The sequence below is a fragment of the Plectropomus leopardus genome, chromosome 2, assembly GCF_026936395.1.
Source record: "Plectropomus leopardus strain MGB_pleo_1.0 chromosome 2, ASM2693639v1, whole genome shotgun sequence".
Lineage (NCBI taxonomy): Eukaryota > Metazoa > Chordata > Actinopteri > Perciformes > Serranidae > Plectropomus > Plectropomus leopardus.
Window position 1 is genome coordinate 30,487,804 of NC_142177.1, and position 26,063 is coordinate 30,513,866.

The window sequence follows — 26,063 nt, forward strand, 5'->3', positions numbered from 1 at the left end:
TAAAACTTAATTTTCCATAGTTATATTGTACATGTTGAATTTTTACAAAATACTAATCTTAAAGAAAGAATAAAGAGATATTGTCACCTTGGAAAACCATTTATTGAACAAGTTGTTTAACTGCAGCAGCACAAACTGTCAGAGCTCAAGTCAAGCAAAGTTGAACAGAGTAAATGCCTTTTTGGCAAAAGTGACAGAGGTAAAATACAGAATTACAGATGTTTGGCTCTAAGGACAGCCTGCAAATAACAGCACCAGTATTTAACATATGTTGCCAGTCTGATTTTTGTCACTGGTATGAAGGATGTTTCTACTGGTGGTGCATCTGACATTTACCTATAGTCAGTCATTTAAAACCAACAATTTAAAAAAGCAAACAAAAACAAATAAAAACATCACATGAGCTTTAATTCAATAGTTTAAAAAACAGGTTGGTAATGTAAAACTAACTCCAGTATTCCATTTCAAACATGCAGGAGAAGATAAAATTTGCTTTAGCAGAAAAAGACTTAAGTCCTTTGTTAGACAGACTGCCATTACACAATATGTAACTTGGCCAACCCTAAAGAAAAGAAATACATGACTATAAAAATTTGTATATCCCCCAACCATAGCAAGATCCTGCAGATGAACCATAGTCTGAGGTCTTCATTTTCTCTCGTTAGACCGGGAACGACTGTAAAATAAACAAACCAGTGAAAATGTGCAAAATGATCACCAAGTTATTTAGAAATAAAAATATGTCTTAGAGAACAGTATGATGATAATTAATACTTAAACTTGCCTCCTTGACCGTGAGATAGATCTTTGGCATTTCTTGTCTCTGGAGAGAGACCGTTGTCTGCCTCTGTCCCTTGAAAGAGACCTGGTTAACCAAACCGAAAAACAAAATTAATCATTAACAAGATATTAATAATCATTAAGCAGAGTTTAACTGTTCTTAACAAGCTTACCTGCTGCGACTGCGGCTCCTCCTCCTAAAGTGTACATGAAGTTAAAAAAAAAAAAAGCAAAAAATTTAGTAAATACCATTTAACCGTCCTATCACTAATGAAACCTTTGGTATCCTTGATCCTTAGACATGGATTACACGTGGAAACGTGGTTACACGTAGTTCCTTGTCTGTTAATAGAAGGATCATCTGCATCCATGAGTGGCATCAAGATCTACTCATTAAAAGGAAACTTTGTCCAATGAGCAGCAATCATGGAGTCAGATTTCAGAATATGGAACAAAATCAAGACTCGACATTCAGGCCGGCTTAGAACAAACGCAACTAAAATCTATTACAACTATGACAAGTAAGTAAAGCATTAGATCAATAAGCTGTGAACCACATGTGTTGGCTCTAAAGATTGCTGCAAAGCAAATGCAGAAGAGTGAAATTTAAATGTTATTTGTAATTAAACTGGTGCACTTGAGGTGAAAGGACGTCTTCATGGAAAAAAAGTAAATTTGTAAAACTGCAAAAACAACGTGCACTTTTCTTTTCAATATGTGGCGAAAGATAGCCTTATGTCGAGCCATGAAAATGCACTCTGTAGCCCAATTACACAGTGAACCAAATGTAGTTAATTTTTTTCATATAAAAATTGAAGACTGACGGCAAACTTCTTTTTGATCTGTAGATTTTTGCAGCTCTGCACTGAACTTGCTCTTAATTACATAACTGCTGAGGGAAAACCGTCAAGCACCTTTTAAGGCTAGATTAAGCATACAAACTACAAAGAGCAGGATAAAAGCAACTTACTATTTGGGGGGATTTGGACAAGATAGAAATGACGCAAGGAAGCCAGACTGATGGTGAGGGAAGTCGAATTGCAGAGAGGATTTGCCACATGATGCAAATGTTGGAGATATGAAGTTGCTTGGTGGCTGGTAGGAAGGGGTAGTTGTCGATATTCCCTGCCTTTTTGGGGGGGAAGGATGGGACGGGATGTAAGCCAAAGGATGTTCCCGCTGATACAGTAGTTGTGTGGAGAATAGAGAGAGTAAAGACGCTGATTGGTTGATAATGTGAAGTGGGCCGCTGTCGATTGGATTAAAGTTGGAGGAAGAAGAGGAGGATGCTGGGAACTGCATGCTCAGGAACCAAAAGGTTGGTGGAACCTGACGACTGGCGGTGCGCCTTGGTCATGTGACAACACCAGCCCAGCTGATTGGGGCTCCTGGTCAGCAGTCACATGATGCTGAAAGAAGACTAGTTGACTGACTCAGATGGTGAGAAGCGTGGTGGTGACTCTGCAACGGGGTTCAGTTTTATTAATAGATGGCAACTAAACTCAGAAAGAAAACAAAATTTACACCTGCAGAAAGTAATTCTAGAAAGTACCTGTAAAAATGTTTGATGGATGATGAATTGCAAACTGTGCCTCTTAAGATGTCCCCGTAAAGCAATATCACTCTGGTAGAGCTTGTTTTTTGTTTTGTTTTTTAAATCTAAAAGAAATATTGTTGTAAGAGTTCATAAATAGTCAAGTGCTGACACAAGCTGCCTTTGAATTTAGCTGTAAAACTAAGCAAAGTTGGCATTAAAATGACCTTTGAAACAATTAAATATAATTTTTTGTTTATTTAAAAAATGTCACTTCTGACATTAAAAACTGATATCAATATATTAAATCCCAAAGCAGCTGGATCCACAGATTATCTATTGATGAACTCAAAAAAATTATTATTATTTTTTTTTACTATTGTAGTTTACAGCACTGAGAGTGCTAACAATTACATTTAGTCATAGGGACATCAATTCAGAAACTTCCCCCTACTTGGTTTTGGCTTAAATGTGAATAAGCTTTAATAGGTCTAAGATCTGAACATATAAAATCATTATGGGAGGTTGTCAGATTTAAATGGCTCTGCCAAACTAACTAACATTTTGATGGAGAAAAATTAATTCTTACAGTGTGTGGGGAATGTAAATCAGCCTTGTCATTTGAGCTTAAAAACACTGCAAATGAGAATGTATGTAAAACAATAAAATGAATCATGAGTCAAGTAAGAAATACATACCTGCGTCTGACTGGAGGACTACGTCGTCTAAAATCATCGCGAGGGCGTCTACCCCAGGATGGAGGATTGCCACGACTCCTTGAACGTCTTTCCCCATTGGACAACTCGACACGCACTCGACAGCCGCACATGTTTCTAAGCAAAGTAATCACATGAGAAGGAAAGTGCAAAAAAAAAACCAAACAAACAAAACAAAAGCAATCATTAAAAATATATATTTGTTAAGGAGTTACCTTCCATCCAGTTCTTTCACAGCATCAGATGCATCTCTGGGATCTTCAAACTCTACAAAAGCAAAGCCTGGGGGATTCCTGGCGACCCAGACACTTCTCAAAGGGCCATAGTATCCAAAAGCCGTTTCCAGCTCTGTCTTGTTTCCATTGTTTCCTAGATTCCCAACATAAACCTTGCAGTCAAGGGGAAACTGGTCATTGTGGCCTGAAAGAAAGAGACACACAAACGTTTGGGAAAAAATATGAATGATGCGCTCTTTGGCCGGTGTGGTCACATAATCTCTTAAATCGTTAATAATGCCCTCATTAAGCACGTTTGACTTATGTCTGCAAAGTGCTATAAAAATACACATCATAATAACTTAATCTGCATTGTTTATTAAAAACTTGTAAATAATGCACACAAACCGTGAGTGATATATGATATATCACAATCAGGGCTCCAGGCAATTAAAATTTGAGACAGTGAAGTTATATTTTTAAGTGGTCATGTTATTGCGAATGCATGATGATCATTTACATTGGTGCCCCCAGCAGCACTTGGTGCCCTGAGCACAGCATGTGACGTTTTTTTTTTTGTGACGTGAACCCAGTGTTACTGATCTCTGGTTTCTCAGTGAAGTGTATGAACTACACTGCAGACTGAGATCTCCACTCAGTGCGGTTTGGTACCTTTGACCTATATACCTGATACCTACCTGTCTGAACCACAACACAATATTTCGGTGCCAGACAGTGTGAGTAGCTAGACAAACTGAGTGAGAGTGTGTGCTGGTGACAGCAAGGCTGCAGCAACCAGAGTAGATAGGATGGGGTTAAACGTAGCAGCACAGAGCATCTTTGGTAGCAGTGATATCTGTTAACAGTGTAGGTTAATTATCTGCAAATAAATGCTGTGACACCTTAAGACAGGCCTCCTATCTGTATTCTGTTAACATGCCCATCTCAAGTAAAACTGCAAAATTTTAACTACACAAACACGATGGCTACAAGCTCTACTTTATGCAGTGGTTGGGTCCCCCAGTGTTTTATTTCACACAACAAATGCAATGTATTTAATGAGTGCGACTTCTGTTTGGGCAATCATCTATAACTATACTAATAACGAAACAGGGTGTGTCTAGATGTAGGTGGCTTATCACCCCAGCTAAAGTATTTCCTGGGGGAAACACCCTGCAGTGTTTTGAGCGCGAGCAAACAGTAACATCCAGAACTCAGTTTAATAAGAAGTGATCATTACTTACTCATTTCACCAGATTTAAATACCTCCTTGTTAGAGTCCTACAGTCAGATGTGCCTGAAAAAAAAGACAGACGGTCATTTGTCACAACAGAGCGATTCATTCTCTCCCTCTCTCTTTGTAAAAGTGCTGTTAGGATGAGAAAAAAAAAATGGTGTTACTTGACTAACTGCCAATAGATTTACAACATTTCTCAGAGGCTCTGTACTGACCACAAGACATCGGACCCCATTTGTGGTTATACACACTTTACGTCTTCAAATACTATTTAAAAACACACCTTTTCAAACTGGCATATTCAGAATGATTTTATGGTAACATACACATCTTGATTTGCACTGATGATGATTTCATAATAATTATGTTATACCTAGTTTTTACGACGATGATTTTGTCAAGTTGTTATATTAACTTTCAACTGTACATTAATGATTGTTTGACTTTAAGATCTATTGCTGCTTGTTTAACTGTCTTTTAAGGTGTCCTTCAGTACTATTAAGGGGGGTATAAATACAATGTATTATTATTATTATTATTATTATTATGTAGTTGTCTACGATGTCAAGCTAACGTTAGCTAGCAACCAAAAGTACGTTTGCTCGGGCGTACCAGCGACGCGGTAATCGTTAGACTTTATTTTATATGTTCATAGTTTGATACGACGATTTACCTCTTTTAGATGTTTAATAACGTTAAACATAATACTTCCGCGTCTAACGTAGCTTATTTGACCAAATACTTATGCTGAAGTGATTCCTCTAAAGCGCCATGCAAAAGCGTTAACGCTAACGTTAGCTAAGTTAGCTCAACAGAATGCTGCTAGCAAATTTTTGTATTTATCGTGACGAAACCGCTGAAAAGAAATTTAACTTCTGAGCCGATCAGCCTCTTAACGGACGTTACACCAGGCAATACGTGGAGGGAAACAAGTCGATCATTACTATAAGACATGCCGCTCACCTTTGTTGTATCTGCAATCCGACAAAAACTGTTAGCAGTAGCTCTCGCGGCTCGCTAGCTTAGCGTAGCGTGACCGCCCAGTGACGTAGATATATACACGTCGACGCTACTTCACGCGCGACATCCGGTTGTCAGGTCCGTCTCCACCGCCGCCATATTGAAGCAGAGTTCAAAAGAGTTTGATAGAGAATAGTAGAAAAAGGCAAAGTTTTGTGCTGTTTTGTGATGTTTTAATGAAGGAAACCCAACCAAAGCAAATGAGAGTAACATTTCACAGGTGAGAAGTTATCGTACAATAGTTCTACCGTTAGGAACACGTTGAGTTTGATATATCACAACTGTTTTAAGTTAACAGCAATGTCAAGTGACTTTGCTCAGGAGAGGATATCAGATAAACTATCTGTAAGATGTAGACAATCATATTAATCAATCGGCTATGTCGCTCAAATTTAACATGTGTGTTATTGAATTAAGTCGCCCCAGGTCAGTGTTAGTTTACTGTTCGTGTCACTGACTTTATAGTCATTTATATGCCAGGACTGTAGCTGTTATCAGAGCCCACTAGCTGTTATATTACAGCGTTGTTTATTTCTGATAAATGACTAATGTGATCTATCAGTTATCAGACTTGTTGCCAATTATATTTGACACGTCATTAATAATTAAATCAGTAAGTTTACATGCAAATTCCTGTTAGTAAACTTTGAAAGACATCACTTTTCTTGTGCTTCTTTCAGACACCCTCACAAGTATATAAACCTTTGAAATCGGATTTTAAAAAAATATATATATATATATATGTGCAACATTTTCTGTTTATGGAGGCCCTGAGGGTCAAGTAAGATTTTTTTTTTTCTGGTGATCCATTTTCTAAGTTCAATTTTTTTTTCATGTGTGAAATAGAGGGAAAATATTTTTTTTGCGAGAATTGAGATGTTTTTTTGAAACAGAAATAATATAAATTAGCACTAGTATGTGAAGATTTAAAATGATAAATAATGTGCTGAGTGTGTAAAGGATGTAAAAACATAAAACTATGTGTCATGCTACAATACAATATGTAATTAATCAAAAATTGGCTTAAATTTCTCGAAAATTTCTTAAATTAAGTTAGTGTTATGTTGGTGTCACTGGCAAACTGTTTCAACATCAATAAAGACAATTTTCATGCAGCTGTAATCTCTCACTACCACGTTAGACTATATGTGTTAAAATTGTATATATTCACTGAAATTGTTATTTACTCTATCTGTAGGTGCCCAGTAGATCCAGGTCAAGCAGGATGTCATGAAAATCTGCTGCAGAATCTTCCGATCTTCATGTTCAGCTGTCAAAGGATCTTCTGGAGTCAAATAATATTTTTCAGGAACATCAGCATGCCCTTGACAAAGCTAAAGTTAAAAAAAAAAAAAACGACAACAAATAACAGAGGCTCAGGAGAAGGCGGATGAATTGCAGTGGGACTTCAGAAATGCCAAAGAGCGGTAAAGAAGGCACCTGAAGATGGCGAATTCCCTGCAAGAGGATCTGAAACACAAAAACAGAGGAACTGGTGCAGAGGCTTGACTTCTGATCTGGTTGGTTGAGCTGCCCAGTCCCTCCTTGAACAGATTAAACGTCTAACATTTCTAATTCAGTAGTTGTTCAGTTCATGTCTCATCACACAATTTTAGACTGCACTTTAATCCGAGTCGATAAAATCTGATCATGAAATAGTTTTTTAAAAGACGGTCTTTTTAAATGTAATGTGATTGAGCCTCAATGACACTGTATTGAGTTTTCTTTTAGAATGATTATTTTTGGCTTTATTTGATAGGACAGCTGTAGCATGAAAGAGCAGAGAGAGGGAAAGGGCCTCAGGCGTGAATTGAACCTGCAGCTGCTGTGACGAGGACAAAGCCCTTGTACAAGGGGCACCCACTCTGCCAGGTGAGCTACTGGGCGCTGCCTGTATTTGCATTTTAGCACTGTCATACCAAATATGTAAAAATACACAAATATGTAATCTTATGGTTCCATAATTTTAATTTATTATGTGCTTGTACAGTTTTTGATGCTTACAACAATAGTTCTTTGTAGAGTTTTAATTTCTTTTTGTTTTCTCATGTATGTCCCAGTTCAAGCCATACAATAAAATCTACTTTAAAATTGTTTTTCATAAGAGTGAGTCAGTGGTTTCATACGGTAATTTGCATACTGACATTTTATTATTTTTATTTTAAAGGTATCTGTCTGACTGGTTTCATCAGAGCAGCTGTGTGCACACACTGCTTCAGACAGGACCGTTTGGAGCGTCCTCTTTCCACCATGACCGCAAGTAAGAGCTGATGTGTAAGTGCACCACACACACACTCTCTCACACACACACACACACACACACACACACACACACACACACACACACACACACACACAGACAGAGTTGGGTAAAACAACAACCCCAACATAGCCTGTTGCAGCTTTTCTCCAAGAAACACAGGAAACACCAGAGCTTAGCCAGCGTAATCATGTGGGGGTTTTTTTTGTGAAGTTTTACTTGGCTAAATGTTTGGGCATTTTAGTCGTATCTTAATCTAAGTACACTGTAACTATTTAAGTATAGTTTTAGTCAATGAAAACGGATGATATTTTAGTCTTCTTTGTAGTAGTCAAATTAAATTGAACATTTCAGTTAATGTAGTTTAGTCAAAACCGTCAACGTGACCATTTTAGTCAAAGTTATTTCAGGTAGGATTTTATCTCCTCTTTATCTGATGAAAAACACAGATTGAATCATGAGGAATGCAGCTCTGCAGAAAGTTTCTGGTCTACTGGTCTGATGGCATTAAATCAAATCAAGTTTATTTATGTAGGTTTTAAAAACAACCAAAGTTGTCGATAGTGCTGTACGAATTACACTAAATGGCACAAAAATGTAGTTAAACATTTTAAAAAGGCACAGTAATAACAAAAGTCCTGTATTTGACAAGTAGCCAGTGGTACCTGTGGTATCAGGTATCAATTTGAGGCAAATATCCAGACATTAAACATCTTCTGAGACTTAATGTGTCTTTTCAGGTTTTATTATTTTTTTTATTATTATTACCCAATATTTTATGGCAACATTACTTCCCTTATGGTAAAACAATACATTTGTTTTTTTCCTCAGCCGCATTGTAATGACAAATTGGTCGAAATGTCACCTTGTGTCTGAAATGTTATTTCTTGTAGCTGTTGATGTAACGTAACTCTGATACACGTCAGTATGTGATGTTTTGTTTAATATCACGTACGCTTCTCCAATTCTTATCTGCGTTCTGCCTCTCTTTTAATTTCTGCCTGCTACCCGAAATTACATTTGAACAGAGTTTGATTCTGATATGTTTTTAAAAATGCTGGGCAAGTGGGACATTAAAAAAAAACATTATCATGGGTCCTTGAAAAGTCATGGAAAGTTTTGAAATTTTGTCCTCGAATGTATGTGGGAACCCTGATCTGGGTTCTCTCTTCTCCATCTGATCTAAACATTGTAACTCTTGGCTAAATAAAACAAAAGGTAGGCCGGTAACTATGGTAGCAGGAACTGTTAATAGAGCGCATTCCTCACAAGGTGGCGCCGCCGTCACAAAATTTAACACTATATGTGACATCAACTTCACATTCCTGTTGGTAACAAAAAGGTAATTGAAAAACATAATTAGTCATAGATTCCATTTACAACTTTACTTCATATGTTGCAGGTTACGGAGCACAGTGTGTGGAGGGACACTATTTAAAAGGTGTTAGTAGAATCATTTTAATATTTCATACTTTCTATTTCCATTGATTTTAAAACAGAGATCCCAACAAACAGAGAGTTTACAGAGATTTCAACACCAGAAACACAATGATGATGTCAGCTGCATTTTACTTGCGCAAAGTTTATTTAATCTCCACAGTGATAACTGACAGCGTGACTGATTTTACGCTCTGATTCATCACTGCGGCTCAGAATAACCGGAGACACCTGTGTGATGAGAACCGGAAATAAAAACAAAAGATTATTTTTATTCAAAAAAGAATCCACACACTGTTAACTGGCTCCCATTATTTTTAATCAATCTGACTAAAATTTTAGTCAGACTGATCTCATCAGTACTTCCACTCTTTACTTAGGTGGCAGAAACAGTGTGGCATTACTTTTTAAGTGTTTATGAAATATTAGGAGTAGTATCTTCATCATCCAGCTATAGCCAAAAAGATACTCACCTTCATGTTTTTTAAGTCTTTGCATACTGATAATATTTGGAAATAATTCTTAGTGTTTCTACATCTTCCTATCCTACAGTAAGATTATAGGCTGTTGTTTACATTTTTTTAAAAAATGAATATGACTTTTACCGTTCCATATTTATGGCATATTTTTTAACAGTGTCACCGTTTCAAATCACATCAGAGGACATGCTTCATTTATGGCTCTGATGATGTCGCTTGTAATTCACAGCCCCGCATGTTTCATGTGAATTTGTGGCTGGATAGGAAAACCCAGAATTGACTGAGCGAGTTTATAACCAGCATCATAGTACTGGTTATCCAGAGCACCAATGTAAGGATTATTTAAACCAGATAACTAAAAGATATGTTTAACTGGCTTCATAGTACAGGCCTCTGGTCAGCTGTGCTGTCAGATGAAACGTAGGTTTAGAAGATGTGTTTGATCGACATAACTGTATTGTGGAAACAAATAATAACATTGACAACAGTTTGTTGAGGCAGCATCAAGTAGCAAAAATTCACAATCTACATATTGGCAGCTTAGGGAAGCAGCTGTGTAAAATATTGTTGTTATTGGGCTATTGGGTAAGAACGTTTCTGCTGTGAGTTGGTGAGTGAGTGTGTAAATTCTTTAGTTTATTTCTGTATGCACGCTCATAAATGAGCATGTGCCCGTGTTACAGTAGAAAAACTTTTTTATAATAAAATCAAAGCTAAATTTGTATTGCTCATCTCTCTTTCATAAATATTGCCCTGGTTTGTTATATTTGTAATTCTTAATGTTTTCTTCTCTATGCATATTTCCGTCATGGATCTCATGTCAACATACGCAACTCTTTGTTCACATTGTACTAGATTCCATGGAAAAGTTTGTCCATGATAACTTCTCTTGCCCAGCTGCCTATCTTTTTCTTTGTGTGTATTGGTGAATCTCACACCAATATTTAATGCATATCGCCATCTACTGTACTGGGGTGGACACACATTACACCTAGCAGCGTATACTTAGAGAAGATAAGTCTAAAGAATTAAGAAAAAAATAAGATGTATACATAGCTAGAATAAGAGTGCAAAAAAAAACTATACAGGAGCAATTAAAGACAAAGTTAAAAGGTAAACGACAAGTTAGTCATCTCTTAATCATAAAATTTGATCCAGACATTCTTTGAGAAAATGTTTCACAGGTTTCTTTTTTATCAAACAAGCTTGTTTTCTTTAATTAATTCCTCAAAGTGAACAAGCAGCTGCTTTTAGAAAAACTCGAACATCAGTCTTTTTAAATTATGCTCAGCATTTATTCAAGAGGCAATTAATTCAATATTCCTGCAAAAAATACTGAATCAACAACCCACTTCATGATTGTTGAAGTTATAACACAAATAAAGAGAATCAGGGCTGTTGTACACACTTTAGAGAAGACCTTTCATCTACTCTGCTCCTGCATAATAATAATTTATCAACATCATCTCTGTCCTCCTCAAAGTGAGCCACTTTGGCACATTTTCTCCCATTACCATCGCCATGACTATCCACTACAATCTGTGGATGGATAAATAGATGGAAAGGTAGAGTGCTTAATTAAATCTGATGGGAAATGTCAGAGCTACAGCACTTTAGTCTCATAAATCAAAAAAACAGAAGGAAAAAAAGTTATACAATAAAAGCCATAGAAGATAAACAATCAATAGAATAAAACTGCATTTTGGAGAGAAGTTGAACAAAAAGACTATAGGACTATACTCTGTGTATATATGTCTTGAATGAATACCGTGCAATGATAGTGCCACACACTTAACATCAGTGCAAGTCGATGATGATATGGTTGTTTACTCGTGTCCTCTCATTTATAACCTTTATTTCAAACCTTGTTTTTGCCCCAGGGATAAAGATTTTCTTATTTTATGATACTTGATATTTCTCCTCCACCATAAGTAGGAGTAAAACATTGACAGGACTCAAAGTACTCTGTGTACATGCACTGGTGCATGTTACTTTTAGAATTACTGTCACTGTTGTTTTTACTGCACTATTTGGTCTATTTGTCTTTATTTTCCTCTGCACTTCTGCCCTGTCTCGACCAGATCACCACTGTGACATTTTCCTTTTTATGACAGTCCAAATATGAGGAAGTCGACTTTATGCTATAAACTGTACAGGAAAATAACCTAAAATCTGTCACGGTCATAGCCGGGGCCATCCTGAAATGGATTACACTGAACATTTCGGCAAACCTCTGAAGGATAACATTTTGTCATTTATGTTATGGGAGTTAAAAAATGAGGACATTTTCAGTGTGTCAATATAAATTGACCCGTTTTTTTTTCCGTGCAGTTATCTGTTATTAAACTACTTCTAATTGTAGAAGACAAAGACATCTATTGGGCTTTTCAGCTGAAATCCATATTTGAGTTACTGTGCAGATATCTTAACAGAAAAATACTTTGGTAGAAGTAAAAGTTACCTACTAAAATATTACTTTAGTAAAAGCCTGAAAGTATCTAATATATAATGTACTTTGGGATCAAAGGTAGTTTTATGACATGAAGTAAATGCTGGTGATAAATAATGCAAGCGGTCAGAATTCTGAGGATTTTTAAGTTTACTTCTTTGTTACATTCACCATCTTAAAAATTAAGCTGCAATACGAGGTTTTTTTTTACAACTTAAAAGATTTAAAGAATATGATATGATAAATAATAAAGTATTAATTCTAATCACAAGGGGCTAATTTTATGCAGAACAAGTGTTATGTGTACTACTTTCATGTCAGAGTATTTCATGTTGGAATTGGGGTAGGAAGAAGTGAGTGCTTATCACATCCTACAACACTCAGTGTTCACCATACACACCTCGATCAAATCAATCAAACAAATAAAAAAAAACAAAACACATTCAAACAAGGTCAGATCAGTCTAATTTGAGTGCGTTCAACTTAATTAAGCTTTCCTGGGATTTGACTTTTACTTTTAATGGAGCATTTAAAAAATTGTCTTGGTACTTTAACTCAAGTAAAATAAAAGTACTTCTTCCACCACTCATAAGAGGAATAATAAAAATAATTATTTTTTAAGAGGTTTTATTGGCTAAGATTTACTGCAAATATCCTATCATCCTAAATATTGAGGCTGAGATATTTTGTTGCCATATTTATGTCATTTTACATCAAATACGTCGCATTCAGAAGCAGCTATTATATCATTCAGCTATTACTTCTCATGCTGACAGGAAACTCAACATTTATATGTGCATTTTTACAGTTACTGCCTGCCATGTGGTGATTACTGTGCAGGGAATGTAAGTAAATCAACAGAGCAGGACGGTTATTGCTCAACAGGAGAAAACACCACAAACGACCCCTTTCTGATGTTCAGGTGGGTGGTTTGATATTGTACGTACACTTCCCGTAAGTAGTGTTGAGCAGCGGAAGAAGTGTGAGTAACAGAAGTGTTTGTACGTCTCTGACCCTGAACCTCTCACTTGTCACATCACAAAATGAGACATAAGATGAGAGAAAGCACTTATCTAATCTTTGTTTATTCCGTGCTGTGTATCACCTGGTAATCATCGTATTTTAATAAAGTCTTGAATCAAAAGCATTTTGTAGTTATGGTGCGGCTGACTTTGTTTTGAAGGTTTCCTCTCTGAAAGCAAAACATATCTTTAAAAATAACATACTTATTGTTTGTTTGTAGAAATTATTTTTAGTGCGGGGTGCAAGGTCATTGAAGTGCCTGAAGTGCTTGAATTTTGAGGGCATAAAATTAAGTACTGGAATACCTTGAAAAATATCCCCTTTTTTAAGCTTACTTAAGAAGTTATTGAAATTAAAATGAATGACATAATGTTGTCTTATATTTATTTATATACATTATATTAAAGCTTCCCACATGCAGTGGTAGTGGCTGTCTGCGAACACACTATACGGGATAAAACGCTCGATTGTCATGCAGGACATTCGTTGTCGTTCACGATATCATAGTAAGGCCGTGCCGGCCTATAACCGGGCTGATATGGTATACTCTGGCAAAGAGAGACATCTACACATCATTTAAATAGTGCTTGAAAAACTACTTGAAAGTCCTTGAATTTCATTTTTTGATGTCTGTATGAACCCTGTGAGGGTCACTGTGTAATATGTTTGGATATAACTCTGCCATCCTGAGCAGTCAAATTAGTTATTAAACAGTTACTCAGCCTTGTGTCAAGCCTTCATTAATGTTGTCTGACATGACAGGTCACAGTTGCATTTACCAGACTTCATGGTGACTGTTTCCAGATCACTCAAAGCAGAATAATAACCATCATTAGTGAAGGTTAAGGGCTGTGCCAAGAAGGAGAGAGTTGTTTCAATTTCGAGTTCAGCCTTTGTGTTTTGATGACATTGGCTTTACTTCCTCATTTTTGGGGGACTCAAAAACCCCACAGTTGCAACTTCAAAATCAGTTGTATTCTTTAAAATCTATGTTTTTCTTTTTCTTTGACCCTATTAATTTGCATTATTTTAAAAGTAACAATGTTTTCCTCCAATTGGCCACAAAATGAGTTAATGCTTTGAGGAAGGTGACAAAATGCAGAAATGGCCATAAGATATTGTTATAAAATGAGGAAATATGTCATGTTTTATTTGTTATATGGACCAACGAATCGATTACACCAAGCTAAAACTAATGAAATCTAATCTAAAAAAAAGTCCCGTATAGACCTAGTACTTTGTAATATTCAGTTTTCATTGAAACCATTTTGAAAGCTGTTGATTAAAATTTCTGATCATTTTGGAGGATGCAGTGTGTGGTGCCGTTGAACTGTATTGTTGACAATTATACAAGTACAATAAATTACAGCTGGAGTCAAATAAAAATAATTTCATTTTCTGTAGCAGACTTAAGAAATATCTCATCAGTTCAGTATACTCTGATAAAATTAGGAAAAGTCACTGTGATATAACATTGTTCAAAGTGTTTTGTTAGTCTCCAAACACTAATAAAAATAATGTTCTTTTAAGTCAAACTAACAAAATGTCACACAGAACATAAGGAGCCAAACACCTGGAAGTCATGAATCTCTTTTAATCGAGTTTAGTAGCAGTAATCCAGTGCTTAGGCTACTAAATAACCAAACTCACACATTAGTGAGGGGGGAAAAATCACATAAAAGGACCTAAAATTACATACAAAGGCAAGTTATATTCATAAATTAATACAGGTCTTTTTTGAATCTAAAAAAAAAAACCCTCAGCTAACTCTTTGACCTTTTTCAAATGTACGAAGACGTGTGGCTCAACCACTGTCAGTGGTGAAATTATAATATATAAGTATATAACTGTGTATAACTATATTTAAGGCCTGTACTAGATCAGTATTTAAGGTACTTGAATTTTGTTTTAATGCTCTTATTTTCTGCCCCTTTACTGTATTTCTGAAAGAAATATTGTATTTACTCCACTGCATTTATCCAAAAACTATGACAGATGCTTAACTTATTAGATACAAAACCTTTATATACATTAAAGAACTCAACACTAAAAAGTTTGAAATTTGGTCCACATCGTGCAAGTTGCAACATTAACATGCTCCCTTTATTTAAGTCTTAAGTCTAATACTATAATAATAGTAATCTACTGTACCACTGTCTGGAGCCATGCTTGCATAATTAATACTTTTACTTTGCTTACTTTTTGGGTGCTTAATACCTATGTGCTTTTCATCTGAGTGTTTAAATATGTGACTCTTACTTGCTTTTTTTTAACTACTGTTACTTAAAATATCAAAATACTTATTTCCCCCCTGACAACTTTAGGCCTATGTATTTTAAGTAAACTCATCTTAACTGATTATTCCTGGAAATAAAACAAGCAGCAAATCTTGTCAAAAATAAAATACGGTCCTTCAGAGTTCAAGTTGAAATGGACAAAAACAAAGATGTGTATACTGTTAGTCAGCGTTAGTCGGCGAGGAATAGTTTATGTAGGGTCTTTGGCAGACACAGCAGTTAAAGACCTCCTTCTTCAGGGGGAAAAAGTTCAGGGATAAAAGGGATCACTCAGGAGATTACTCCCATGTACGTAACACGGATGCCTAGAACACAAACAAAGAGCATTATGTTGCCCAGCTTTATTTTAGTCGCAGTGTGCATGTTTGTGCGAGAGCCACGGCTTTTCTAACCTCATCCTCACCACTTGCCTTTCATATCACCAAATGAAGAGTTAAGCTCAGTTTGTTGTCTTCGTATGGATCCCCCTGCTGCCACAGGATTCTCCTTTTAGCTGTTTAAATGAAACATCTTTTCTTTTCTCATGCCTCCACTCAGGGCAGTGTTTTTCAATCAGATTAGTACAGCACATTCTGTTCTGTTTCACTTCCTGATGACTGTGCAGCCTGTATCCCTGAATGAACTCAACCGCGTGCTTCTGGTTACACTAAGACACTCATTCAGACGAATGTATTCTCGCAACCGCCTGTTAGATTTTGGTACTTCATAAAATATTTAGTAAATATGTAAGCCAATTATCAAGAGGACTGACTATTTATCGGCTTATTTTAACAAGAAATATACAACTTTTTAGTGAGTAAACACTGAGCTCTTACTCAAAAGCTTTTACTAAAGCTCAACATGGGTAAGAAGTGTATAAATATGTTTACTACATTTACATTAAAAAGCTACAAACTGAACTTTAACCTTCCTGTTTCCTACCAGGTTGCGGCTTTCACCACAACAGAAACAAGATGTTCACAATGTTTCAGGAAGGAAGACATCTCAGGCCGTGTGTCAATATAGAATCTATTCATGCACATTTCAGTTCAGCTCAGGTCAGCTGAGTTCATTTTTGACCTCCACGTGCGCATTACAAGACGGGAGGAAGGGCCAACAAAGCTACCAGGACACCGCAGCACAGACGAGGGTTTGGGAAAATAAACATATCTCTGCCTGAGCTCGAGACTTGATGAATTTTTATAGAAAATCTTTGTATTTTATGGTTAATAGTTTCAGGTTGTGCATGCTGAGGGTTGCTTTTGTTAAGCACGCAGCCGTTCTGTTTCTGTACTATTATCTCTTTTTAATGTGAATAAAATGTTCTAATACGTGAGTGTGTGAAACCCACTTTCCTCCTGATTGCTCAGAAGATTACTCAGCCGGTTGATAACATCCCTGTGGGTTTGCACAATCAGGTTCACTTGTGTTATGTCACCTTTATAATTAACAGGATCATCATGTTCCCTTCAATAGCTACCTGGCTGTCTGCCAGCAGAGCATTCAGACAGTGTCCTCCTCACCACCTCTGCCTGCAGGATTCACCCACCACAAACCTGCAATAAAGTTTGAACTGTCTGAGAGCCTCAGCTCAAGCAATAAGACTATATACCCACACCAAGAGTCTATACTACATTTTACGGGTTTTTTGAATGGTTATGCGAAAATATGCTGAACATAAATAGACGCAGCAACCATAAAACATGCTGTAGTGCAAACTTCCTATGCCAACATAATAATATAGCAGTGTCCTCAGACCACAAAGGCAAGGCCGTAAAAAATCTTTTATGACTTTTATGGGAAATTCGGCTGCTCTTGCACCCTCCCCCCGATGTATATGTCTCACTGTAGTGAGAGCCTGACTTTATTAAATACCTTCTGAACACGATTTTTCATTTTTAAACATCTCATGCTGTTTATTTAATCCCAAGAGTAAATAATTAATTAGCACTTGTAGCATAATGCACATTATTTTATATTTCTAAAACTTTATATGTTAGTTTTATACATTGTCATGTAGCATAAGGCACATATTTTTACATACTCAGCATATTATACCTATTTTCTATTTTTGAATATTTTACATACTCGTGTCAAAATTGAAGCATAATAAACATATTTGTATTTTTATGTTTTTACATTATTCTTACCCTTATTATTCCTACTTTCTATAATCATTTCTGCTTCACATCGAGGGGATTTATTATCACAGTTAACCCTTTTTTGCATAATACTGTGTAACTCATACTGATGGGAAAACAAGACAAAAGAAGATATTAGAAATACACATCTATGCATGTTTTTTTTTCTCAAAACTGTTGAAACAATAATTATCTCATGTCTCCCTCGCTGTCAATTTGAATTCTGTACTCCATGTGTTAACTACACAGGCATGCACCGACGACCCTGTGGTCCAAGCTGATCAGTGAATCACCAGGTGGAGTCAACAACATCCTTCACAACAAAGTAGGTGAATTAAAGATATGCCCAAACTTGCTGTCTGGATCTAAAGTCCAGAATATTTTGACCATATTTACAGTTTAAACAGGAGTTGCCTTTTTTAAGAAACTGTAAGGAAACACATGTACTAGAAACACTTGTCATGTAAGTGGTCATGTGAGAGAATATGTACATTATTTCAGTTATGCTATACTTTTACTACATTGTATTTTCCTAATAACTCCACTCTTACTTTTGCAGATGAATGTTTCTTTTGAAACAAGAGCTCAAAGAATATGATGTATTATATTTTCCAACATTACATGAAGTTTTGCAACACCTTGACTAGGTTTATTACTTTAAGTTGTCATTGATAAAGGAACTTTGTCTTACTATCCTACGCAGTAAATATCTTAACTTTGGATATTAACTTGTATTTTAATGCTTACTTTAATACTTGTTTTATGGGTCAGATGGGGAAATTGAGCTATAGTAACAAGTAACTTAACATTTATACTTATGTGAAACTTTTCTGACAGACTGATCCTATATGTGAGTATTTACATTAACACTACTTCAGGGGAAATTATTGTAGGTTATATTTTACAGCAAAGTAGCTGCACAATTCTCTTTGCAGACCAAGATTTGACATGCAAAACAAGAGTCTACAAAATGATGCAATAGGCTATGTCTCAACATTACAAGAAATAATTACACATAACATTTGGACCCGGTTTATAGGTTTACTTTATCTCTCAACACTTTGACAATAAGTGCTTTTATGCTCAGTATTTACTACAGTAATTTCTTAACTTGCTAAACAAGAGCTGATACATTATATTTCTCACAAAGTAATTATACACATCCTTAACAGTAAGTACTTTTACTGTCAGTAGTTTGTATTTAACAGTTTGGTCGAACACTTTAATCACTCGTTTATTTAAATATGTAAACATAGGCCTGTACCTAACTCACAGTTTTTACATAGTCTGCTAGTACTTTACTTACTTTTTATTCAAGCCTACCCTTGCATGTTTTACTGCAAAACAGCTGCACTAGTTTTAGTATTATACATTACAAGATATTACACATAACAGCAGGGATAGGTTTATTAATTAAGTTGCCATTTCACACTTTGTCAGAACCTCAGTCAGCAAACAGGTGACCTTTCTGGAATGTTCCTGTTCAGTTATAGTTTTGCAACCTTTAAGTAATGTTCTAGGAACGTTCCCAGGTTATTTTTGTAAAACCTTTACAGACTCTGAGTGCCATTCTCAGAGAGCTGTAAACGGCTGTCTATACCAGTGGTTCCCAACTGGTGGGTTGCGGGTCCATTCTGAATGGACCGCAAGAGACTCACAACCATCTCAAGTTTGTAAAAAACACACTTTATTTTGAAGTGCAGTTAGAGCTAAGGGACTGTTCTTTATTTATCAGAGGAGGAGGTGTCTGTTTTTTTATCCTCCCCAGAGTCACAACAATCAATCAACAATTTTCCTTGAGCCTCCCTGAAATCTGAAAATCCAACAATAATTTGCGTTTTTACATTTTCTGGCTGTGATAAATGGTGTAATTTTGGTGATTTTTATTATGGCTGTCCTGTGGGAAATTAAACATAAAAAAAATTAGGAAAAAGAAAGATAGCCAAAAAATTTCAGAGGGAAAGAAGGTGTCTATTTGGGCTATTTGGCAATTATTAAATTATTAAAATGTTGTATTATAATAACACATTTTCCTTTAAGCCATTATTTTTCACATTAATTTAAACGTAAACTAAACTTTTGTTTCATCAGATAAAAGCTAGCTTGCGTTTGTTGACGTTATGTCAATAGCAAAGTTAATGTTAGCTTATAGATCTAACATCAACTTCAGGTAACTGTATGTCAAAATTAAAACTGTGTATAAGATGTGAAATTTCAGATATGTTTCTGATAACCTCAACAATAAAGCTCATGTCTTGGATTTGGGAACAGTGACTCTATAGTTAATGCTAATGTTGTTTTATTTGCTAACTTGAATTATTTGAGGTGCGCTGACCATGATGCTAACATACTGTGGAAGTTAGATAACAGCTAACATTACATAAACATCATCAATAAGTACAACTAATAATGTTACAAAGTTAAAGACGATAGCTTTAACAGCCTTAAAAAGGCAGTAAGTAACATTTTAATAAAGTGTCTCAATACATTGACATATTGAATGAAATGAAACCACTTAGCATCTTACCTCGGTTTTGTAAATTGTTACCAGGCTACTTGTTTGGTTAAACTGAATTTTCAAAGACTCAGAAAAGATTTTGATGTCATTAAAATTAATGGATTAACACTAATTCTAATAGTTTAAATGAAAGTGATTTGAGGTGGTTTGTGATGGATGACATGCATACATAAAAGTTGTTTTTTTTATATCAGTCACGTTTCACCACGTTTTAACATTTAGTGTCATTACTTTTACATGTGCTCATGATGTTGGGGTCCAAATAGTCCGTCAGTATTAATGCCATAACGCACAGAGCTGCCTCTGTGTATATTTATAACTGTCTGACTCTGCAGAGAATGTGTAGTAACCTTATTTATACGGTCTATGGTCACTCCAGCCTTTGATAAAGAGGACACCAGATGTCTTTAAGAGTCTTGGTGACATCAGGCACTGACTAGAGTGTCAGCGTTAAAGTTTAAGTTTACATGCTGATGAAAAGCCTGTTGGTGGTCAGTCGCTAGGTATCTGAGATATAGATAACGACTGAATTAAAACGAATAGGCTATATCTGCTAAATTAAAGTTAACTAATGGACTCTAAAATATAGACTATATCATCCAGAAAGGAAATAAATAAAGAAAGAAATTCATCACTGATTTTAGGATATAAAGATTAAAGTTGCTAAACAATCACACATGTTGCCATGACTCAAATGCAAATATGATACTTTTTTTTTTTTTTAAATCCAGCTCGGGTTTTTAAAAAAATAAAATACAGTTCAATCACTTTGATTTAATTTAGTATTACCTTTTAAATGAAATGGTATCTTTTAGCCCAAGTGCTCAGTCAAGTTTTAAGTTCTTATGTATTTAGCAGGCTACTGTTTATTATTAGTTTGCTCCTTTGCGTGCTGATGTGGTGCCTGAAAAATATTTTTTGATACTGTACTAACTTTCATCTCTGTTTAGTTGCCCCCTCTGACCGCCCGAGAGGCTGGAGGAACTTGTGGAAAGACACGTCACCCTGTTGCCACCACAATAGAGAACGAGGACGCTGTGAGCTGATGGAGACATCTGTCACATAGTCAGAGGTATGTGCTGTCACTTCTGTTATTGGTAAACACCAGCAGTATTAAACACCAACGCATACTCGCATAAACAAAACCCCCAGAGAAAGTCTAAAGTTTAAAGCAATGGTCCCCAACTGGTCCAGCCACTGGGTCCAGATTTCTCCTTAGTCATTAAGTTCAAGGTCCACACATAAGAGAAATGACCACATATTCAGTTTTATTTGACAAACTGTAAATAACAGCTGGGCTTAAAACACAACTAAATAAAACATATTGAGAGAATAAAGTGCAATTTGTGCAATTTTGAGGACATACTCTTATACTCATATTCTCTAATACTTAAGTACATTGAATATCATAAAATTACCTTTGATACTCAAGTGCAGTAAATGTCAGATACTTTAAGACTTTTACGTAAGCAATATTTAAACAGGTGACTTAAACTTCTACCAAAGTTATTTACTGGCGAGAAATCTGTACTTTTACTCATGTATGGCTTGTAGATACTTCAGCCACTCCTGGTAAGAAGTAACAGGCTGTATTCACTCTGGTTACTGCCTCAACATACTTACCGCAAAACAGCTGTAGGCTGTATTTTCTTGGCAGATTAAAATTTGACTGGCAAAACAAGAGCTCATAAAACTTCCCCATATTATACTTGAAACAGGTGCATATGTCTGCCATTTCACACATGTAGGTTATTAGGTTATAATTTCCAAAATAAAAGACTAAATAATTACACATAGTACTACACATAGTACCAGTACTTTTAGTAGTACTTTATAGCGTGAAGGTAATGTGGGACATTGGGTAAAATGGGACAAATAAGGTTTACATCTTGGGCTCTTTAAATATTAGCAGCCGGTCACCAAACATGTTCTTTAGTTGTTGCTACAAATGTGCGTTACATGACACATCATTTTTTTGGCTCGGGATAACGATTATGGGTCAAAAAATGACTGGTCCAAGAGTGTTTAAGGTAGTAGGTTGTTTTTTCATGTTGGTAATATAAAGTTTTGCAGCTAGAACAAGGGTATTACAACAAAAATGAAAAAAGGCCCGTTTTTCTCAAGTGAAACCAACATGTTTTCGGGCAACCAGGTGCCATACAGTGAGTTATGCCACTTTGTGCCGCCCTGTCACATTTCAGACATTTTTAGCTTTTTCGTCACATAAACACCATTAAATAGTGAGTCCATTTCAGCCACACTACAGAATTAGCCATAATTGTTACACACAAATGCATGTCCATTGAAGACAATATGGAGTCAAGGAAACAGGCAACAAAAAAAAAGGGAAAACAAGGCTGAAAAGTTAACAATCTCTTAGAAAAAGTTGCAACAGGTTACATTATGATTTAATTAATTAATTACTGAACTGATAAACTGATATAAATATTCAAAAAACAAACTAATATGACTGTCCCATGTTACCTAACCAGCTGTCCCACTTTACCTGAACAGTGAGGTAGAGGTTCTGGACGTGTTTGAAGGTCCAAAGTTTCAAAATTGTTTTACTTAACAACAGAATTTCTTTATATACATTTAGCAGAAAATAATATAAACAACTCATAAAAGTAACACACAAGGCAGTCTGCAGAGTTTCAAGTGGTTTTCTTGGTAATCTACCTAAAAGTGGCGCACATTACCTGTCTGCAACCTACTTTTAGTCCCTAAATGTCAAATTAATTTTTCATAAGTCTTAATAGTGCTAAGACATAAAAGGGTACAATTATGTGAATCTTTGTTTTCTGACATTGCATTGTTAAAAAAAGGAGGAAAAAAGAGGAGGAAAAAATTCACAGAAACAGCCACTTGCATTGCTGTCACCCAAAAGTTATGTTTTATATCAAAGTAAATGTTTGAGCAAAATTCTCCCTAACCCTAAGTAATTGGTGTCAATTTTTATTTTTTTTATTTATTTATTTTTAATAAATTTTGTTACAGTTTTGCTTTTTACTCTTTACTAATTTTAGTTATAGTGTCAGGTCTTTTTTTTTTTTTTTTTTAACTTTTTTTTCACCTCTATTTTTGTCATTCGGAGTGGCACTGGAAGAATCTGAAAAGTCTTAAATTCCATTAGCTGTAAGCCAAAGAAACCCTTAAGTTTGCTTACATTTAGTCTGGTCCACAGTTATGACTCATAGCGACTTTCACATAAAAGATTTGTTAAACACTGCAGTAATGTAAACACTAGCAGTCGAAATGTCAGAATAAAGGAAAATCACTAACAGGCAGTAGGCATATAATAATTAAAAGTATATATATTTATACGCATTCGTCGAATTCCCTACCTTTCAAAACAAAAAGTTTAAGAAACAATTGTACGCATAGCGTTAAAATCTCCGGTAAACAAAAACAAGGCGGGGTTTTACCGTCTCTTACAGAAACAGTAATCCGTCTCAGCGCGCGTCTTATCAGGCTGTGCTGTGTGCTTTTATTTCGGTGCTTATACATCCCGCCTGTCTGTGTGTCTCGCCTATTACACAGCAGTGTTGATGATATGTGTTGTCAGCTGAGCGGAGAGGACAGCCTGCTGCGGTACAGGCTGTTCCCGGCCTGGCTCGGCACGGAACGGGTTACAGGTCAGGGTGTCTATTGGAACACAGTGTTCTCATCAGCAGCGGCAGCGGTACAGCTACAGTACAGCCGGAACATTGTGTTACTTTGTGGCTGCTTTCCAAGACCTGCCCCTTAATTTTACACTAAACGCCCTCCCACAACTGTTCTACTCTATCTGCCTCTCTCGCTCTCTCGTTTCTCTCTCCTGTGTGCGCCTCTCTCCCTCCACCAGTGTCATTTTGAAGTCTGAGATCCATGTGGTTACTTCACCGGCACGTTTATCGTCACTAGAGAGGAGGAAAGGGGGATAAAGGGAACACGGGACAAAAACAGCGCTGCACAACAAGCACATGGGCAGAACATTTAGTACCCTGGATGTATGATGAGAGGGGCGGGCTTGAATTTGGAGGAATAAACGTGGTTACCAAAAAAAAAAAAAAAAAAATCTACCGACTGAAATTTCAGCAGGTCGTTTCGAGGGAGAAACTACTACAAAAAGGAGCGCGAGGAAATGTGAGTGTTTAATCCTGATTATTTTTTATTTTGTTGCAATTAGATTTTATTAGTGAGTTAATTAATGCATCACTGGCTTTATAGTGCTCTGTGTTCACACCTGACTCAGTTTAAAGGACACTTGTTATACATCATTAAACAGTGTCATAATGATGATTTTTATTTTATTATTATTGTTTTTTATTAAAGCACCGAGATGCTCAGTTTTCTGATCATAGGCTATTTAAGGGTGGATGTTGAATTTTTCGCACATGCAGGGGCATTTGAGGTTAGCTGTATCCCACTGTGCTCTGGAAAATAAGGTGTGATAAGGCTCCATGTGAGTGTGTTTATAGGTGTATGCCTGTGTATGTGTGGCTGTGGTGTCCAATGGAGGTGAATGAGAACAACAGTTTACATCCAGGATCCCTTTAGGCTTAGGTGTATCTTCACAGAGTACAGGTTGTACACTGTTTCTGAGAATTGGTCACATTAGCTCCGGTTCATTTTGTGCTGGCTCATATTCATTCTGGACAAGGTTACAGAGTGTAATTGTAAACCCCTGAATAACCCAAAAATATATGGGTGTTATCATACGTGTTTACATTTAAATGAGGCGGTGAGATTTCAGCAGAGTTGGCATGGACCCGGGTTGAGACAAAGTCCCAGAGATGAATCCCAGTCAAGTGGTTATTTAATGAGGATAAAATACACTGGTATACATACATATTTATTTTAAAGGTGGTCATTTATTTTCACTTCTTTACATTTGCCCTATGAAAACTGCAAAATTCAAATGTATGCTCTGCCATTTCACATTTAAAAGTACATTAGCCAGTGTAGCAGCATTTCCAAAAAGTGATGTCCATAAAATCAGCTTTTAACACATCATTTAAAAAAAAAAACTCCCTTTGATGCCTTTGTCAGATTTTTTTTTTTTTAAATCTCCAATGGCAGACAATGCTCTGCCTCAGGATGTAAGTGCATGGGTTGGTCATGCACAGTGTGTGCTCACATGTTCTCATATGAATCAGCAGCAGAGTACGAATGTGAGACAGAATGTACAGATACACCGTGCGCGTCTGTGGATGTGGTCTTTGCCTCATTGTGCTCTGTTCCTGCATTCCTCCGCAGGGTATCTGAGTTTACCTCAGATACTGTACATGTAAGACACATACCATTTAACTGTGTTGTAACTATTTGCAGTTGGTTTCCTTCTTCAGTGTTTAATGATTAATTCTTTCATACAGGAAAAGAAAAAAAAGTTAGATGATTAAATTGATGGAACAAGTTGTTGTTAGGTGAATTCGTTAATGATGGTAATTCATCACGCAATCACTCCACTTGCTTTATTTACATTTTTAGATCACTTGTTAAAGTAAATGGAAATTAAATAATTTAAATCTGCTTATTTTCATTCAAAAATTGAAGCTGAGTTGTACGTGAGGGGGGTCTCAGATTGGTGAACACCATCAGGCTTTGCCAGCGGGGATCTGTGAATAGAAGGAACATTGTGTTCAGACACACACACACACACACACTCACACATGCACACACATGCACACACATGCACTCAAGCACATACAAAGAGTTACATCTAAAATGAAATCCATTAAATTTAAAAGACTCGGGACAAGAGGTGTCGCTACATAGAGATGGACATTTTGTTCAGGTGGACAAGAGTTCAGTACAAGAACACTTGATCTTTGAAAGTGACCACAAGTGAAGAAAAGAAATAAATGAGCAGATATCAGTAGGACAGATGTTCATGGTTTTACCCCGTGTGTCGAGGACCATAGCTTGAGCACTTGCTGTTTCGACAAAGAAAATTTGATGTTTGATTTGATTTGATATCACTTTATTGTCAGAAATAA

At 36.1% G+C, this 26,063-nt stretch overlaps 2 protein-coding genes across 7 annotated transcripts in view; one reads left to right on the top strand and one right to left on the bottom strand.

The window, feature by feature from the left end:
• Positions 1-80: 80 nt before the first annotated feature.
• Positions 81-5,571, bottom strand: srsf3a (serine and arginine rich splicing factor 3a). 2 transcript variants are annotated; one of them, XM_042508191.2, is made up of 7 exons: positions 5,446-5,567; positions 4,490-4,542; positions 3,246-3,450; positions 3,013-3,147; positions 954-977; positions 785-865; positions 81-676 (listed from the first exon to the last, which is right to left on the bottom strand). In XM_042508191.2, exons 2-7 carry the CDS (start codon positions 4,491-4,493, stop codon positions 649-651), a joined length of 477 nt encoding a protein of 158 aa, XP_042364125.1. In that variant the 5' UTR covers positions 4,494-4,542; positions 5,446-5,567; the 3' UTR covers positions 81-648. The 2 variants fall into 2 exon arrangements, with proteins under 2 accessions (XP_042364125.1, XP_042364132.1); XM_042508198.2 differs by lacking the exon at positions 954-977 and having other exon boundaries at positions 5,446-5,571.
• Positions 5,572-5,584: 13 nt separating this feature from the next.
• The window catches only part of fkbp5 (FKBP prolyl isomerase 5), a 42,169-nt gene continuing 21,690 nt past the window's right edge, over positions 5,585-26,063 (top strand). The window contains exons 1-6 of one of the 5 annotated variants that reach the window (XM_088090730.1): positions 5,585-5,722; positions 6,701-7,022; positions 7,262-7,374; positions 7,670-7,776; positions 17,817-17,892; positions 21,036-21,157. The gene's annotated coding sequence lies outside the window, so the exon portion shown is untranslated. Of the gene's footprint in view, positions 5,723-6,700; positions 7,023-7,261; positions 7,375-7,669; positions 7,777-17,816; positions 17,893-21,035; positions 21,158-23,862; positions 24,211-26,063 lie in introns of those variants that run through there. The other 4 variants (XM_088090733.1, XM_088090736.1, XM_042508099.2 and 1 more) reach the window with 4 other exon arrangements.